The 19,346-nt window shown below is 35.9% G+C and overlaps 1 protein-coding gene across 1 annotated transcript in view; it reads left to right on the top strand.

The window, feature by feature from the left end:
* Positions 1-19,346, top strand: part of TLL1 (tolloid like 1) — a 1,749,881-nt gene that overhangs the window by 934,936 nt on the left and 795,599 nt on the right. The window contains exon 9 of the mRNA XM_044063452.1: positions 15,445-15,561. Within this exon, the coding sequence (XP_043919387.1) occupies positions 15,445-15,561 (117 nt within the window). The remainder of the gene's footprint in view (positions 1-15,444; positions 15,562-19,346) is intronic.

Below are 19,346 nucleotides of genomic sequence, written 5' to 3'. Positions count from 1 at the left end.
TGTCTTTTTCTGGTTTTGTCAGGTACAAAATAATATCATCTGCAAATAATGCCAGCTTTTCTTGACTACCATATCGATTATATCCTTGAATTTCTGAGTCCCTTATTTTTTGGCCAGTGGTTCTAAATATAATGCAAATAATAAAGGGGAAAGAGGACACCCCTGCCTGGTTCCTCTGTTCAAGCAGTAATCATCAGAGAGAGTGATAACTACCTTATAGTCTGGGCAGAGGGGAGCATAGCTAGTAAAACTGTGCCAGCCTTTCCCAAGTAAGTGTGTGTGTGTGTGTGTGTGTGTGTGTGTGTGTGTGTGTGTGTGTGTGTGTGTGTGTGTAAAACAAATTTCCAAGAGTGTGGATGTCAGCTATTTGGGCAGGGACATGAAGCACTGGCTGGACAGAGAGAGTGTTGGAGGACTTGGCTTGGAACCCTAGCTAAGGACTCAACTCTAGGGGAGGCTCATTGGAGATCTGGAGAAAAAGGGAGAAACCAGTCCTGGTCTGACTGTGGTTTCTGTATGCTCTTAAGAGAAACTGCACTTGATGCAGTGAGCTGCATCTGGAAATACTGTGTGTATACCTTGCCATCCTCGGTGTATGTCCCCCACTGGTGAGGATAGAGGCTCCTTGATTACTGGTCCAGTGGTGGGATGTCACGAAGACTCTTATAGAATTTTCAAAATATTTATAATACCTCTACAGAATCTACATGACTTTTCCCCATTATTAAAGGGAAGATGTGATTTATGAAACCACCGTACATGGGTTGCTGTCCTTGTTATTGTTACCTTCTTTGTTATATGCTTCCTCAGTTTGGCAAATGCCCTTTCTACTTTCTGTTGCCCGAGTCATTGTGCTAAACGTTTTTGTGCTCTGGTGTTATTATCAAGAAACAGTTGCTTAACAGCAGTCTTTCTAAGCTCATGCATATTATTGAGGTAATCCCTTATTTTCTGCCTAACATTCTGCAGTTGATCCTCTTCTTGTTCTGTGAGATTCCTCCTATTCTGATTTCCCCCTATTCTGCAATACTTTAACATTTGTTAGTTACTCTAAATAATTCTTACTTCTTAACCATAGCTCTCTTTCTATTTCCACCCTATTTTTAAACTCCACCTTAATTTTACACCTCTCCCTAGCTATATTTTCAGAAGAAATTTCCATCTTCTCTAACAGCTACTGAATAATCTCCACTATCTATTCCTTAAATTCCTGTCTTTAACAGATTGGTGGGAAAGTGCCAGTGTCTCATTTTTATTTCATTACTTTGTGTTTTTATTTTAGCTGTTATTGGCATATGATCTGAAATAGTTATTGGGTGGGTATCAAGATCTTCAATTAAATGCACATGTTCCTGTGAAATGTAAATTCTGTCTAGCCTAGCCCAGTTTTCACTCTGTACTCCTTTTACTGAATTCACATCTTCCATGCCAAATATTTTCATAGAGTTCTTCAAAAATCTACCCTTCTTTGTTACATTTTTCCTTTTGGGCCCCCTCGACACCTCTTCATTGCTGAAAATCAAATTTCAGTCCCCACCTGTAAGTAATATTCCTTGCTGAAAACTGATTATTTCTCCCAGAATTTTCTTGGGCTCCATTATATCAGTTTTAGGTGTAATGTAAATACATGCCAGTCTAATCCTCCTTCGTTACAAGTAGCCCCTTATCACTGCAAATCTGCCATTGTTATCTTTTTATACTCTTCTATCACTGTTGGAGCTCCTTTTGCAATTTATATAAGTACTCCTTTTTTTTCCTTTGTCTCAGGTATTCCACTGAATAACCATCCTGAAAAACTTTTTGTCAAATTAATATGTTTATTTCTTTCTACTTGTATCTCCTGTAACATATCTATCTGCACTCTTCATGTTTTAATATAATTCACTACTCTTTCTTTGTATTTATCTGTGAGGCCATTTACATTTAAAGGCATTAAAGAAAGCATCATTGTATTAAAAAGTTATTATTCCTACCTTTTATGAATAACATTTTTTTTGTTAAATGTCTAGTTCCAGCTTTTGTGTTACATGCATGCACTGTTTAGCAGGTTGAACTTTTTATACAGTTGTTTCTTGTCCTATACATTTGAGCCTATGTCACATCTTATAATACTTTATTGCAAGCCCTCAGACAAAAAAAACTTCCAATATCCCCCTAAAACCTATTAATACTAACACACAAAACTATGTACACCTTCAAATATTGAAGTTGCACCCTCCTAATAGTAACAAAAGTCGCAAACTGACAGCCACACTCATAGACTTGAGTTATCCTAAAAGAAAGGTCATCCATGCTAAGATGCATGGTGCAGCCTGTGCTTCTACTAAGTGCTGATTGGTTTTGTCTTATCTGTATAGTTCTCCCAGCTGAGAAAGCCCCTGAATGTTTTCAGAGAGCATTATCTACTTTGAGAAACCCCCTGAATGCTTTCAGGTAACATTATCTGCTAGCCAATTTCTCTCTCTTTTTTTTTTCTCAGCCAATCACTTTCCACCAGACTGTATCCAATTTCTCTGTATCAGATTATCTCCATGAAGACATGAGAACCAGGCAGCCATTTCAGATTTCTTCCTTGGATATTTGAAAACCAGCTGCAGAATTATTACTGAACATACATGTATTTGCTAAAAAAGCCTCATAATTTTCGGTGTTCTTTTTTATTTACTTGCTTTCTCTTGAAACTTGTCACTAAATCAATTCTAAGGTCTTTAATCCAGTCATTCCTCCATGCAAGAATGGGAAAAAAGCACATTAATCTTTCTTTTATCATGCTTTTCAACCACGCTTTGTTTTTTCATTGCAGTGCCTACATTTCTTAAACCTGAACAAGATGAAAGAGAGAAGAACGAAGAATGATAACTAAAAAAGAACAGCAGCACCTGTTTACAATCCCCATTACACTTAAAAATAACTGGAAAAAACATTACCTTATAGGATGAAAAGAAAGCCACATGCCACAAAACTAATACTGTTTAAGAAAAAAAATATTTACTTACAGTTAACTTTCTTCCTTCTGTTCCCCTCCCCAAAGCACTTTTCCAAACATTAATGAAATAGGGCATATGCTTTAAAGTCCCCACAAATCCAGCAGATATGAAAAAGTACAATATTTCCAGATTTTCTTGTTCTGCCATATTTCAAAATATAATTATTGCATTGTAATCCCATATTAAGTTACTGGTTTTATTACTGTTCATCTCCAAAATCTTGTCTCTGCTTCATTCCAGTGTACTCTCGATTCTTCTAGTCAACTCTTGCGTTCCCTTCCTTCTCTTCAAAATCTTTGAAAAGGTATCACAGGTACATTCTTATGTGTATTCTATACATACTTCTAGTATAACTGGTTTAGATTTTTATTTCTATTTTTTAGTAATTGCTTTTTTGGCAGCCAGAATTATTAGACACACCAATGCCTTACCCATGCCTAGGCAATTCCAATTCTTTATCATAGCTCAGAAGAATCATCTCCCTCATCAGACCATTCTGCCCACCCAGCATCTCTGACAGTGCATCCCATAGGGAGTCCTTAAAGTCCGTCAGTTTAGCACCCTCCCACACTTACTTGGGAAAGGCTGGCACAGTTTTACTAGCTATGCTCCCCTCTGCCCAGACTATAAGGTAGTTATCACTCTCTCTGATGATTACTGCTTGAACAGAGGAACCAGGCAGGGGTGTCCTCTTTCCCCTTTATTATTTGCATTATATTTAGAACCACTGGCAAAGAAAATAAGGGACTCAGAAATTCAAGGATATAATTGATATGGTAGTCAAGAAAAGCTGGCATTATTTGCAGATGATATTATTTTGTACCTGACAAAACCAGAAAAAGACATTACAGTGCTGTGGAACATTTTGAGACAGTTTCAGATGTTTTCAGGATACAAAATTAATTAAGCTAAAACAAAGGCAATAGTGGTAAATTATGTACTCATACATGAATTGGTTCATGAATACCAATGGGAACATGATAAAATGAAATATTTAGGAATATGGATTAAAAATTATTCTAGTGCTGCAGCTAAGGATATGTGGGAAGGGATTAAACAAAATATAATACAAAAACTGAGAAAATGGAAGCTTTGTTATATGGATATGGATAGTAAGGTACAAGCAGTTAAAATGTTTCAGTCCCTTTAGTCTTATACACGGGTTAGGCATATTTTTATCAAACAGAGGAGAAGTTGTGGATAACAATTAATAAAGAGCTGAAGGACTTTATCTGGGAGGGGAAGATGGCAAGAGTCAAGTGGGATAACCTGATTCTTCCAGCAGAACAGGGTGGATTGGGAATTACCTAATTTGAAATGTATTTCAAAGCTACACAGTTAAGACTCCTATACATAGCACAAACAGAAAACTATAATTCAAAGTGGAAGGGATGATGATGAAACACAGGGAAAGCTCAAGAAACAAGCAGAGACTGATTCTGGATGCAGGCCTTTAAGGAGATCAACAATAATCATGCAGAATATTATATCCATAAAGTAGCAAAAAGTATTTATTTATTTATTTTACATTTGTTAACCGGGCTAGTCTAACTGGATATATGTCCATTTTCAGTAGAGGCCCGGGGAGATAAGCTCCAAGACATGGTCAAAATACAATAATACAAGTACAAACAAAAAAATCGAATATACTAATAAAAATAGCAACTTTCCTAATAAAATAAAAATCATCAGCAATGGTAACAAGGATTTTACAGTACAGAGTTTGTAACAGGATATAGTATTGAGGACAAAAGTCATAAACAGAGAAAATTCCAAATATGGAGACATAATGCAGGTTAAGTCAGAAATGGATAAATAGCAATTGTCATAATAAAAAAGCATCAACAATGGAAACATGTAAATTGCAGCATAAAGGTTTTAACAGGATGTAACACTGAGGTCAGTGTTATAAAATAGTGCAAAATTAAAACAAATTTCCAAGAGTGTGGATGTCAGCTATTTGGGCAGGGACATGAAGCACTGGCTGGACAGAGAGAGTGTTGGAGGACTTGGCTTGGAACCCTAGCTAAGGACTCAACTCTAGGGGAGGCTCATTGGAGATCTGGAGAAAAAGGGAGAAACCAGTCCTGGTCTGACTGTGGTTTCTGTATGCTCTTAAGAGAAACTGCACTTGATGCAGTGAGCTGCATCTGGAAATACTGTGTGTATACCTTGCCATCCTCGGTGTATGTCCCCCACTGGTGAGGATAGAGGCTCCTTGATTACTGGTCCAGTGGTGGGATGTCACAAAGACTCTCATAGAATTTTCAAAATATTTATAATACCTCTACAGAATCTACATGACTTTTCCCCATTATTAAAGGGAAGATGTGATTTATGAAACCACTGTACATGGGTTGCTGTCCTTGTTATTGTTACCTTCTTTGTTATATGCTTCCTCAATTTGGCAACAGCCCTTTCTACTTTCTGTTGCCCGAGTCATTGTGCTAAACGTTTTTGTGCTCTGGTGTTATTATCAAGAAACAGTTGCTTAACAGCAGTCTTTCTAAGCTCATGCATATTATTGAGGTAATCCCTTATTTTCTGCCTAACATTCTGCAGTTGATCCTCTTCTTGTTCTGTGAGATTCCTCCTATTCTGATTTCCCCCTATTCTGCAATACTTTAACATTTGTTAGTTACTCTAAATAATTCTTACTTCTTAACCATAGCTCTCTTTCTATTTCCACCCTATTTTTAAACTCCACCTTAATTTTACACCACTCCCTAGCTATATTTTCAGAAGAAATTTCCATCTTCTCTAACAGCTACTGAATAATCTCCACTATCTATTCCTTAAATTCCTGTCTTTAACAGATAGGTGGGAAAGTGCCAGTGTCTCATTTTTATTTCATTACTTTGTGTTTTTATTTTAGCTGTTATTGGCATATGATCTGAAATAGTTATTGGGTGGGTATCAAGACCTTCAATTAAATGCACATGTTCCTGTGAAATGTAAATTCTGTCTAGCCTAGCCCAGTTTTCACTCTGTACTCCTTTTACTGAATTCACATCTTCCATGCCAAATATTTTCATAGATTTCTTCAAAAATCTACCCTTCTTTGTTACATTTTTCCTTTTGGGCCCCCTCGACACCTCTTCATTGCTGAAAATCAAATTTCAGTCCCCACCTGTAAGTAATATTCCTTGCTGAAAACTGATTATTTCTCCCAGAATTTTCTTAGGCTCCATTATATCAGTTTTAGGTGTAATGTAAATACATGCCAGTGTAATCCTCCTTCGTTACAAGTAGCCCCTTATCACTACAAATCTGCCATTGTTATCTTTTTTATACTCTTCTATCACTGTTGGAGCTCCTTTTGCAATTTATATAAGTACTCCTTTTTTTCCTTTGTCTCAGGTATTCCACTGAATAACCATCCTGAAAAACTTTTTGTCAAATTAACATGTTTATTTCTTTCTACTTGTATCTCCTGTAACATATCTATCTGCACTCTTCATGTTTTAATATAATTCACTACTCTTTCTTTGTATTTATCTGTGAGGCCATTTACATTTAAAGGCATTAAAGAAAGCATCATTGTATTAAAAAGTTGTTATTCCTACCTTTTATGAATAACATTTTTTTTGTTAAATGTCTAGTTCCAGCTTTTGTGTTACATGCATGCACTGTTTAGCAGGTTGAACTTTTTATACAGTTGTTTCTTGTCCTATACATTTGAGCCTATGTCACATCTTATAATACTTTATTGCAAGCCCTCAGACAAAAAAAAACTTCCAATATCCCCCTAAAACCTATTAATACTAACACACAAAACTATGTACACCTTCAAATATTGAAGTTGCACCCTCCTAATAGTAACAAAAGTCGCAAACTGACAGCCACACTCATAGACTTGAGTTATCCTAAAAGAAAGGTCATCCATGCTAAGATGCATGGTGCAGCCTGTGCTTCTACTAAGTGCTGATTGGTTTTGTCTTATCTGTATAGTTCTCCCAGCTGAGAAAGCCCCTGAATGTTTTCAGAGAGCATTATCTACTTTGAGAAACCCCCTGAATGCTTTCAGGTAACATTATCTACTAGCCAATTTCTCTCTCTTTTTTTTTTCTCAGCCAATCACTTTCCACCAGACTGTATCCAATTTCTCTGTATCAGATTATCTCCATGAAGACATGAGAACCAGGCAGCCATTTCAGATTTCTTCCTTGGATATTTGAAAACCAGCTGCAGAATTATTACTGAACATACATGTATTTGCTAAAAAAGCCTCATAATTTTCAGTGTTCTTTTTTATTTACTTGCTTTCTCTTGAAACTTGTCACTAAATCAATTCTAAGGTCTTTAATCCAGTCATTCCTCCATGCAAGAATGGGAAAAAAGCACATTAATCTTTCTTTTATCATGCTTTTCAACCACGCTTTGTTTTTTCATTGCAGTGCCTACATTTCTTAAACCTGAACAAGATGAAAGAGAGAAGAACGTAGAATGATAACTAAAAAAGAACAGCAGCACCTGTTTACAATCCCCATTACACTTAAAAATAACTGGAAAAAAACATTAACTTATAGGATGAAAAGAAAGCCACATGCCACAAAACTAATACTGTTTAAGAAAAAAAATCTTTACTTACAGTTAACCTTCTTCCTTCTGTTCCCCTCCCCAAAGCACTTTTCCAAACATTAATGAAATAGGGCATATGCTTTAAAGTCCCCACAAATCCAGCAGATTTGAAAAAGTACAATATTTCCAGATTTTCTTGTTCTGCCATATTTCAAAATATAATTATTGCATTGTAATCCCATATTAAGTTACTGATTTTATTACTGTTCATCTCCAAAATCTTGTCTCTGCTTCATTCCAGTGTACTCTTGATTCTTCTAGTCAACTCTTGCGTTCCCTTCCTTCTCTTCAAAATCTTTGAAAAGGTATCACAGGTACATTCCCTCTGTGGTCTTTATTACCAGGACAACAAGAAGTAGAACCTCCTTATGTTTCACAGCTTACTTTTTTGTTGGACAAACTTTTATTTCCTTATTAGCATGTACTTCATCAAAAATGTATTTCTTCCCTCCAGGGAAGAATAGCAGTTTGAATCGCACACCTGCATCTCAACATTCCCTGAATAGTGAAATAAATCTGTTGTTCTTCTGTGTAGTGTACAATGAGTAATCATTCTCCATACCACTCTGCTGTCTCCCACTCCTTCTGCCGCACTTTGTCAGAATCAACTCCTTCAGCTGGTAGGATTGCATCTTTACTATTAAAGGTCTAGATTGCTTTCTTATAGCCAGGTTTGGAGCATGCACACAATGTGACCTTTCAACTAACAACTCCTGCTGTGGAATACCTGCCCAGTTGCTTATTTGTGCTTTCATAAAATGAATACAGTCTGTTCCTTCCAGTTTCTCTGGTATAGCTGAGAATATCAAGTTTTCCCTACATGCTCTGTCCTCTAATTCTATAATTTCTTGAAACCTCTCTTCCTGAGCAGTCTCCTATTCAGCCAGCCTTTTCTTCATTTCAACCTCTGATTTTTGCAGCTTTATCATCTCATCTGAATATCTGTTTAAAGCTTCTTCCATTTTTTCATGCCTTTTGTTTGTGTTGGTACACTGCAACGGTATGTTTTTTCATTTTAACCAGGTCTGTGTGCAGTCGTCATATATCTTCCTCTAGGTTATTGGAAGTCATGTCTGAAGGTTGCATTGCTTTTTGCTGAACACCTACAGAACTTTCCTCAGTCTGTGTTTCTTCCTCACATTTTATAGCTGTTTTTTTTTCCAGGTCTTCTGTATTTCTTTACTCCTGGCATCCAGGCAGTCCCCTTACTAGCCAGTTATTGGAATTTACCCATAAACACACGTCTACTGGCCATGTCTGTTGAGTTTCTGTTTTCACACTGGGTGAGCTAGAAACAAGGTGTTACTCAATGTGCAGCCATCTTGGAAGTCCCTAAATTGGCCATTATTGAGGTATTCTTTAAATAGTTCAAAACGTAGCTGGAACAGATTTCCCAACACACTCGAAGCCGATGTATCTATATGCACAGTTTATTAACAAAAAACAAGAAACAAGAAAAATGCTCAATAGGTAGAGTGGTTAAGCGCTTTCATCTGTCTCCACACAGATTTCTTCAGAACCACTGAAGCTCCTACAGTCCATACAATTTATAACATATTCTGGCGCCAAAATTCTTAAAGCAGCAATGTTCGCTAAAAATACATTAATTAATGTTTCAATTGTAAAAAACTAATTAAAAAACATACATATACAATATTAAAATATTTATAACCATCTTGTCCACTAAAATATTAGAATGAATACATATCAGTACTAAACTGAAAGTCTACTAGTTGAAATAATGCATGAAGTAGTTAAATATAACTTCTGCTTGCTTCCCAAAGCAGTAAACTAACTGTTTAATACCTAGTAGCTCTACTCAAAAAAATTACTATCATACTATAATGTTTTCTTTTTTAGGGGTATATAGAAACTAATCCTATGTAACACAACTGTGTCCATATTAACAAAAATCAATGCTGTAATGAATACATTCCCTTGAATGGTATATAGAAACAAATACAATATTGTCTGACGCAACTTAGTCCATATTTTCAAAAATGAATACAAGTGTATTGATATCCAATATACAATAATTTATACTATAAATGCTATACTAGAGAGCAGTAATGAACATATACTCCTATATATTAATCTTTAAGATCTTAACTCAGCACTAAAAATGGTTTCAAGCTGATAAAATCATTAATGCCTGGTGGTGTTGTTGCATCTGTACATATTTGCCATTTACTTTCTACCCATGCCAAGTAAGTCTTCCAATTTCCTCCACTATCACTAATCTCTACTTGGTCGATGATGGCAAACGTGAAATTGTGGTCTATCCCCTTGTCCGATATATGCCTAAATAATGCATTTTTAGAATCTCCCTTTTTGATCCTGTACATATGCTCATATATACGTGTCTTGATCTTCCTCTCCGTTTTGCCTATATAAAAGGCCGGACATTTTGTGCAGGTAGCTATATACACTATACGCTGGGAGTTGCAATTTCCATTTTTGCATATAACCTTTGTGTTCATAATGTTACCTAGTCTGATTTTTTGTGTAGTATTGATATAGGTACATTGTTTGCAAGAACCACATTTTCTAGTACGCTTTGTTCTCATTTCTCTTGTTCCTTTCATTCCACACTCCAATAATCTTTTTATATTGCTTCCTGTTTTGTAAACAGTGCTGATCTCTGTTCCCACTATATTACCAATGGGGCCCGTAGTAGTGATTAATGCCCAATGTTTTTTAAGAATTTCAGTAATGAAACTAACAAATGGGTTGAATCTTATCACACAGACTTTTTTATCCCAATCCTTACATGATTGTTTCTGTGGTGTAATAATATTCCCTAACAAAGGTTTATATTTTTGTCCCCATTGTGATTTTACAAAAGAAGTTATATTACCCAGTAACTTTTTTGGATATCCTCTATCTATAAATAGTTTGGTGATGGTATCTAATTCACTATTCATAACTTCGAGGGTGGATGACATTCTCGCTGCTCTTATACACTGGCCCTTCACAATATTTTTAAAAATATGAGGTGGATGACAGCTAGAAAAATGAATATAGTCGTTTGAAAAAGTGGGCTTCCTGTATAATCTAGAAGTAAAGCCAGTACCTGTGTTCGCTATCCACGTGTCCAAATATGCAATACCTATTTTATCATATTGGAACGTAAAACTCAAAAAATCTGTAGTGTTATTAATGTGTTCCATAAAAATAGGGATCATATCTATAGGTCCAGTCCAAATAATAAACACGTCGTCCAAAAATCTGGTATATAACCTGATGTACTTGTAAAATTCACTGGGGAATACATGTTGGTTCTCCCACTCGAGCATGACCATGTTGGCAAAAATAGGAGCACAAGATGCTCCCATGGCCACCCCTCGAGATTGTCTGAAAAATTCCCCCGATGTTCTATATAATTGTGTTCTAGCACTAGACCCATCATATCCATAATAAGATTGACTCTGTCCTAGCTGCTTCCCAAATATTTGCTTAAACTACTCTGAAAGTATTCTAATCCCGTAGAAACAGGTATGCTTGAGAATAAATCCTGAACATCTATAGTAAGGAACGTCAAATTCTCATCCCAAACATCCGTCGTAAGTTTGCTCAGAAAGTCCCAGGAGTCCTTGACCAAATGGTCAACTTTGGTATAAATTTGCTTAGTCCAATGGTCAATAGTAGTCCCTATCTTGAAAGTTTTGGACTTGGATCCTGATATGATAGGTCTAAAAGGTGGTTTAAACTGGTTTTTATGAATCTTAGGGATTCCTATAATATGGGCCATAATCGGATATTCAGTTCTTAAATATTCATATAATTCATTAGTAATGCGACTGTTAAGCAAATATTCTTCTATCACTAGGTCTATACGTCTATACCCGATGTTAATCTGATTTTGTGACACCTGTTCGTAATTGCCTGATTCGTAAAGTATGCTATTAATTTCATTGTAGTATTGTTGACTGTCGAATATAACTAACCCACCTCCCTTGTCAGGTTTCATAATTCTGATCTCTTTATTCATAATGAGTTAATTCATACACTTCCTTTCTCCTTCAGTCAAGTTGTCTATATACACATATTTTTCTCCTGTGTTGTCCCTAGTCTCTTTGTATAAACGATAAATATCATTACAAACCATTTTTTCATATATTGCTACCTGTGCATTCATAATCGGTATATATGTACTTTTTTTCACTAAAGATGATCTATTTTTACCAATATGAGTCTTGTTAGAATCATCGTTGAATTGAATGGCAAGGTTCAACCTTCTACAGAATAGCTTGATTTCTTTGATGAAATCGAACAAATTGAACCTGACAGTGGGAATATACTTCATACCCTTACTAAAAAGAGATATGATGTCATCAGTAACTTGAGTGTCCGTATAATTGTACACGTTAAAACCCTGATGGCTACTAATCCTAGGCCCTTTCTCATTACCCACCTCCTTCATGAACATATCAACTGAACTAATTTCAGGGGGTGACAATATTGTAGAGTCTTTATCTAAATCATTGGTTTGACCTGCTTCAGGGGTAATCACTGTAGGGTTGACATAACTACACCTTATTATCTCCTTTGCTGTTTCTTTGGGGCTGGAAAGTAACGGCCCCCTTGAAAATTTTCCTCATCATTCCTCCGCATGTACCTCTTGTTACCTCTGGAGTGTACTACCTCAAACGTACCTTCATCCTCTCTTTCATAATGTGGCCAGACATATGCCCTTTCGTTTCTATATAAATCCATATCTCGTTCTATTTTATGCATTTTCCTTTCATAAACATTTTTTACTTTCATTTTAGCTTGATTAAACTGGTTAGAGTAACAATCATACCATCTTTCAAACATTTCATCTTGTATGATTGATTCATTCAAGTTGTTAACCTCATGTAATAGTTCATTGGCTTTCTGTTCATTATATTTCATAAGACATTTTATATATGTGAACCCAAAATCATCAAACATTCTATTAAAATCAGATACTATGTTAGTATTGAACTTGATACCTAATGGCAATTTAAAAAACCTAAGTCCCTTAGGGACTATTTTTAAACCTAAACATTTCTCTAGGTAAGCATTGTCCATCCTCACACATTTTAATTGTATTAATTTTTTACCCAATAAAAAGATTCTAGATTTTATATCATCTTTTTTATTGTTATTGTTCTTAAATGGCGTTTCTTTAAGCTGACCCTTCGGATTATGCTTACTCGTAAAATCATATTCATCAGATACAAATTCATTAAACATATTAAACATCCCCATATCTTTTGCATTGCTGTCCGTTCTTTTAGTTAGTGAACTTTTGGGGCTGGATAAAAATTCATTATTAACAGTATATTGTATTTGTTTCTATATACCACTCAAGGGAATGTATTCATTACAGCATTGATTTTTGGTAATATGGACACAGTTGTGTTACATAGGATTAGTTTCTATATACCCCTAAAAAAGAAAACATTATAGTATGATATTATTTTTTTGAGTAGAGCTACTAGGTATTAAACAGTTAGTTTACTGCTTTGGGAAGCAAGCAGAAGTTATATTTAACTACTTCATGCATTATTTCAACTAGTAGACTTTCAGTTTAGTACTGATATGTATTCATTCTAATATTTTAGTGGACAAGATGGTTATAAATATTTTAATATTGTATATGTATGTTTTTTAATTAGTTTTTTACAATTGAAACATTAATTAATGTATTTTTAGTGAACATTGCTGCTTTAAGAATTTTGGCGCCAGAATATGTTATAAATTGTATGGACTGTAGGAGCTTCAGTGGTTCTGAAGAAATCTGTGTGGAGACAGATGAAAGCGCTTAACCACTCTACCTATTGAGCATTTTCTTGTTTCTTGTTTTTTGTTAATAAACTGTGCATATAGATACATCGGCTTCGAGTGTGTTGGGAAATCTGTTCCAGCTACTTTTTGGATTATCGGTTGTTGTGAGCTACACTTTCTATTACCAGTTGTCGGATATTCTTTAAATAGTACCAATCACTGCTTCTTGTATGAAGCAGCCATGGATAGTACTAGTACCTATTTTTCTCTTAACTCACCAGCTTCATTTACTTCATCTTGCTGTTTACAGTGGATTTCATAATTTTTGTTTTATGATGTCACAAAAAACTTGGAAATTATAAAATCGCAAGCTGAAGTTTGACGTCAGATATAATGATACAGATGCAATATTGTTCTCCTTGTTGCCTTTTTTATGATGTTGTTCATTATCATTACAAAGGCATGTGACAGTAACATTCATGTTCAAAACTATGATTTTATTAAGTTGTTATAATTTTTCCATTTTACAAGCTATTCTGTGCACAAAGATTAACATTGTCATACTGACTCCAATTTGGTTTTGTAAATGACCTATGGATAGTTTGCTTTAATCGTATTAAATGTTGTATCATATAAACAGATTTATGGCCTTTTCTGCTTTCTGTCATTTCCTTTCTTGGTCACAAAACAACATTCCCACAAATAAAGACTAATATCAAGTCTTTGATGTTTATTCGCTCTTCTTGTAGTGGTTTGCTATGGCTTTGGTCGTAATTGTGGATTTATTTGATACATCTTGCTTGTATTGGACTTCCATACTTGAACATCAGTGTACTAGTTTCCAGTTTTTAATGATTACCCAGAATAAGCAATAGGTTGGCTGCATCTTATTTTGGTGCACATCATAATTGCTTTATAACTTTAACTTTGGAAGATGCATCCAAATGGGCATCTTTACAGCCACACACAGAAATGCAATATTTTATGATCTCATCATTAAAGTGACTTGCAACAAAACTGAGGTTCTTTGCTGACCGTTAATTTTGCTGATTTCACAGATCAGGTGAGTAATAGCAAGCATCTTACTACTACTACTACCAGTTTATGCTACATCCTAGATTTTTTATGGTAGACATGTCTTGCACAGAGACATCATGGTCACATTTTTATCATTTTCTTTATGGTTCATATTGTAACTTGCACCAAATCATTTTTTGTAGTTGAATAAACTGTTTACTGTCTTAAGGCACATTCACGGGCTGTGGGTGGAAAGCTCATTGCAGCATAGTACTAGAGACTTTAATCTGAACTTATTACTTCACTGATTATGAAATACCTAGAAACATGACAGAGTCAGCAGTGTGCAAACAAAAACAAAAGTCTCTGTGCTCTCTTTTGTGGCATATCCTAGAAATTCTGAAGGCTTCCAAAGTACCCTTTTCTAGTATATTTGAATTCACTGCCTCACTTCTGTGGAACTGTTTAGTAGAGTTCATCCATGAGCATTTTTCTGTCACCAGCATTCAAGGATAATTTAAAGTTACATATTGCCTAAATGTTGATGTAAATTCTAATCTTTTTCAGTCTTACCTATCGATAATTTGATGTGTGTAAGTGCAGGATTCCCACATAAGCAGTACATTGAAGAATCCATTTTTTTGTGAAACATCTAACGTTGAGTCTAAGAATGGCTTCCCTTGCATTACTGGATTCTTGTTTTGGGATATATATTGTATTTAAATTAGCCAAATGGTTACGTTTTCTCACTGATTAAATTTCATTTCTTTTTCTGTGTACTTTTTGTGTGTGTATAATGATCTTCAGCTTAAACACTGTTACTCCATTATTAATGTTTAATGTTTTTGCTTTCTTCTTCCCAGTACTAGATTAGCACATTAAATCTTGCAGAATATTTTTTGCTTTTGTTGTGCTGCAGTACTGTTGTATTATTTCTTGGACCTGTATTTTTTCTCATAAAACCTGGTAGTATTACATGGTTAATAAGTAATTCAACAAGTAGTCCATTATTCTCTAGCATTACTGTGACTAGAGTCCATGCAGCCTGTATATAGACTTGACTTCAGCTAAGTAAAAAATAGTTCTTATTTGCTTTCTTACCTAGGTAGATACTGTGGTGACAAGCTACCCGATGCCCTCCTATCCACAGACAGCAGAATGTGGATTGAATTTCGTAGCAGTAGTAACTGGGTTGGAAAAGGCTTTGCAGCTATATATGAAGGTAAGTTTTAGTCATCTGCAGGTTACTTTAAATGACTGAATGCAGCAAACACTCCAGAGTATTATGCAGTTCTAATGCCTGGTAAAGACTTTAAGGAAAACTTAAGAACTAAAGGTTTAACGCTGCTTGTGTTCTACTGCATGGCCAGTTAGAACAAGCAACTAGATAGTAAGGCTGTTCTTACAGTGGATGAGAAGAGAGAGTCTAGTTATATAGCACGAATGTAAGATGCAGCTCATAAAAAGCTATGAGGGCATTGATTTTGAGTAGCACTGTTAGGATAGTTGAGTGTAGTAGAAACAAGTTGAGTAAGAAGACTCTTTTTGAAGAATGTTTTAAAATCATTGTATACTTAATTATAATTTGATTCATTTTCTGCACATACTACAAATGTTTAAAAAAATCTGAGCTTACAACTTTTTGCTGTTCCTTATTTATTAACTTCTTATGCTAGATGTCTTATTAAACATTAGTGATATTTTTCAGTTCATTGTATTACATAGTTTTCTATATTAACTTTCATTTCTATGTACTTAATACTCCAAAGCTTGTCCTATATTTTTTTAAAGAAGGTGGTTTTGATCTCCATGTATTCTTCTAGAGACACATAAAATGAATCTTCCACTCTATCTTTTTGACACATGGAGGAAGTTTTATCGAGCTTTGTTTTTTGCTACAAACTATTGTACATTTCAAAAATTAACTTTATATATAATGTAAACATAGCTTCTGTATTTTATTTGTCTGTCACTGTTGTATTTACTTGCCTTATATTCTGTGTTGCAGAAGTATATCCAAATTCTTCTTTATACTTTTATTAATCGTTTCGATGTTCATCATATTTATCACTGCTTCAGTAGGCTTAGCCATATGGGTTATATCCTACCAAGAATATAACAGCCGACCAGCTTCCAAAACTTCAGGGTCCCTTCCAAGCACTCAAACCATTAAGCAGCTTCAGCTGAGCTTCCTAAAATCACAGGCTTGAGCTCCAAACCCTTCAAGGCTTTCCTGCTCTCCTCTGCACACTTTTGAGAATCAGTGGTCGGTTTCTGCTGTTACTTTGCTGGACAGGTAAATTTGGCTTGTGCTGTTCCTTTGCTGGGAAGATAAGTTCCCTTTGAGGAAAAACCTTCCACATAAAAAATATTATCATTATTCCCATACCATATTTAACTAGATATAGAACTCCAACTATGAAAAAAGAAAACCACAATGCCTGTCTACAGAAAATAGAATCACTCAGGAATAAAGCCAGTACCATTTTAATGGGTGATCTAAACTATCCAACTGTAGGCTGGGAAACTTGCACCACCACTAGTGTACAAGCAAAAAGGTTCCTGGACTTTTGTCAGTACAAATACACTGGACTGATTAGAGTACCCACTAGGAAGAAATAACATCTTGGAGCTTGTCCCTACTAATATGGGAGCATCTTGCACTATTAGAATACAACCACGTTGAGAAAAGCTTTTAATACAAAAAGCAGTAGCAAAGCTTTCGGGTCTACACCCACAAAGGGTGTAGACCCGAAAGCTTTGCTGCTGCTTTTTGTATTAAATGTTTTTCTCAACGTAGTTTTATTCTACTGTTGCTTTTTTTGTTTCCAGTACTACAGTGGGTGCTTGTTTTGGAGCATCTTGCACCATCCCTTGCATATCTTCATCACTTGTTAGGTTTGACCATAAAGCAGTCTGCTACAAAATAAAACTGAAACTGTACCTATGAGGAATAAGTGCAGGGCAAACCCCAGAAACAAACCTGCATGGTGGAACCATAATATCAACAAGCTTTATAATAAAAGGAAAAGAAATTTGACCAAAAGTAAGAAGAGTAATTCCCAAAGTGTTAGAGCCTTTGTCAATGAAATACACAAACAACTTAGGAATTTAGTAAAATCCACCAAGGCAATGTTTGACGTTAAAGTAGCTACTCAAGCCAAAGATGATCACAAGGCATCATATTTATGTTCATAATCTCAAAAGCACAACATAGCAGTGCACTGAGCTGATTTTGAATGATGTTATCCACACTGAAGCTGAAGCTATAGCAAACCTACTGGCTGATAAATTTAGCTCTAACTTTACCCCTCTCTCCCCCCTCAGTCTGTCCCTCAAGATATACCTGAAACTGGCTCACCTTCAACTGTCACACAAGACCAAGTCCTGATAGTTCTATCAATAGGCCCTGACAATATCCCTGGTTGCATCTTAAATAGCATGAAGCACGATTTAGCCACACCCCTAACAACACTGTTCAGTCTCAGCCTCCATACAGGTTTTGTACCATGCAAATAAAGAACAGCTACAGTCATTCCCCAGGCAATTAAAGACACATAAGTCTGACCAGCCTCATATGCAAAGATCTGGAAAGACTTATGTGCTTTGTCAATATGGGCATTGGGAATCTCCAAACACTGGACTCCTCCAGTCTGGATTCATTAAGGGCAGGTCATGCTTACTCAGCCTTGGGGTTTTTGAAAAGGTCACCAAAGCAATGGATGAAGGCAAAATGCTACAGACCATAAATCTCAACCTGGCAAAAGCTTTTTGACACAGTTTATCACTCAGTAACAGTAGATAAGCAAATTGGGAGTAAACCACTATGTCACTCAATGCATTGCCAGCTGGCTCAGAAATAGGATGCCGATAATCAAAACAGGGGAAGTTAGCTCCACAAAGAGACCAGTCACCAGTGAAATCCCTCAGGGTTCTGTGCTGGGACCTCTCCTGTTTGGCATCAACTTTTCTAAATTAAAAGTAAATACCAAAGAGCTCTGACTAAGTTTGCAGATGACTGCACGCTGGGAGTAGATATTGAATCCCCAAATGACGTAGCCATCCTGCAGGAAAGTTTGTCTCAAATAAATAATGGGTGGCAAAATCATGGGCTGAAACTAAATGCCAAAGATGCATTATTGTATCCTTTGGGAAGTCATGTACTGCAGGGAGCTGCCACATTGACAGTATGCCCCTAAGAGTTGACCCAATTGCTCGGGGTTTGGGAACTTATGTGGACAGTGACTTAACTTTTGACTAACATGTGCCTGTTGTTGTAACAAAGCCCTTTTGTATTGCATAGCTTATAAACAAAGGCATTGTGCTAGATCAAGGGATGTCATTGTTCCCTTAACTCAGCCCGCATTAGGCCAGTCATTGAATATAATGCTGCCTTTGGCATGTATCTGTCCCGACACATGTATTAACTGAAATGCCCATGGAGATACCTTACTAAAAGGATACAAGGCCTAAATAACACGTCCTACATGGACTGACTTAAAGCCCTGTCACTGTACTTTCTATCCTGCAGACTGCTAAGAGGTGACCTGTGTCTGACATACAAGGCATCCTCCAACCCATTATTGATGGCTTTACTGCACATCAGCAAGTCAAAAAGCATCAGAAATACTCAGTCTTGAGATCTAAACCTCTTCTGCACCATTAATAGAATGGTTTTGAGAGACAGGTGCATCTCACAAGAGGGTACTGCTGCTGTGGGACAGACTGCCCATCTACATAAAACAAAGTTCATCTCCATCCATTTTCAAGCACATCTTAGATCTATGGATGGGAAACAGAAAATTTACCCCAAGACTGCCTCCTGTACTACTAATGGACAAGAGACAGTTCCTAAATGATTTATCCCATACATGGGTTCCCTCAAATTATCTATGGTATGATCCCAGATATTCTCATTAGGGGTAATATATAATTATCGGCCTTGGAATGGTTAAGGCCAGTGTGTAACCAAATGGGATAGGTTATTTCAACAACAAAAAGGGAAAT

The sequence above is a fragment of the Protopterus annectens genome, chromosome 2.part1 (genome assembly GCF_019279795.1).
Source record: "Protopterus annectens isolate FY-2018-M chromosome 2.part1, PAN1.0, whole genome shotgun sequence".
Classification (NCBI taxonomy): Eukaryota; Metazoa; Chordata; order Ceratodontiformes; family Protopteridae; genus Protopterus; species Protopterus annectens.
The sequence above is the reverse complement of the archived record's forward strand: the minus strand, read 5'-3'. Positions and strand labels throughout refer to the sequence as shown.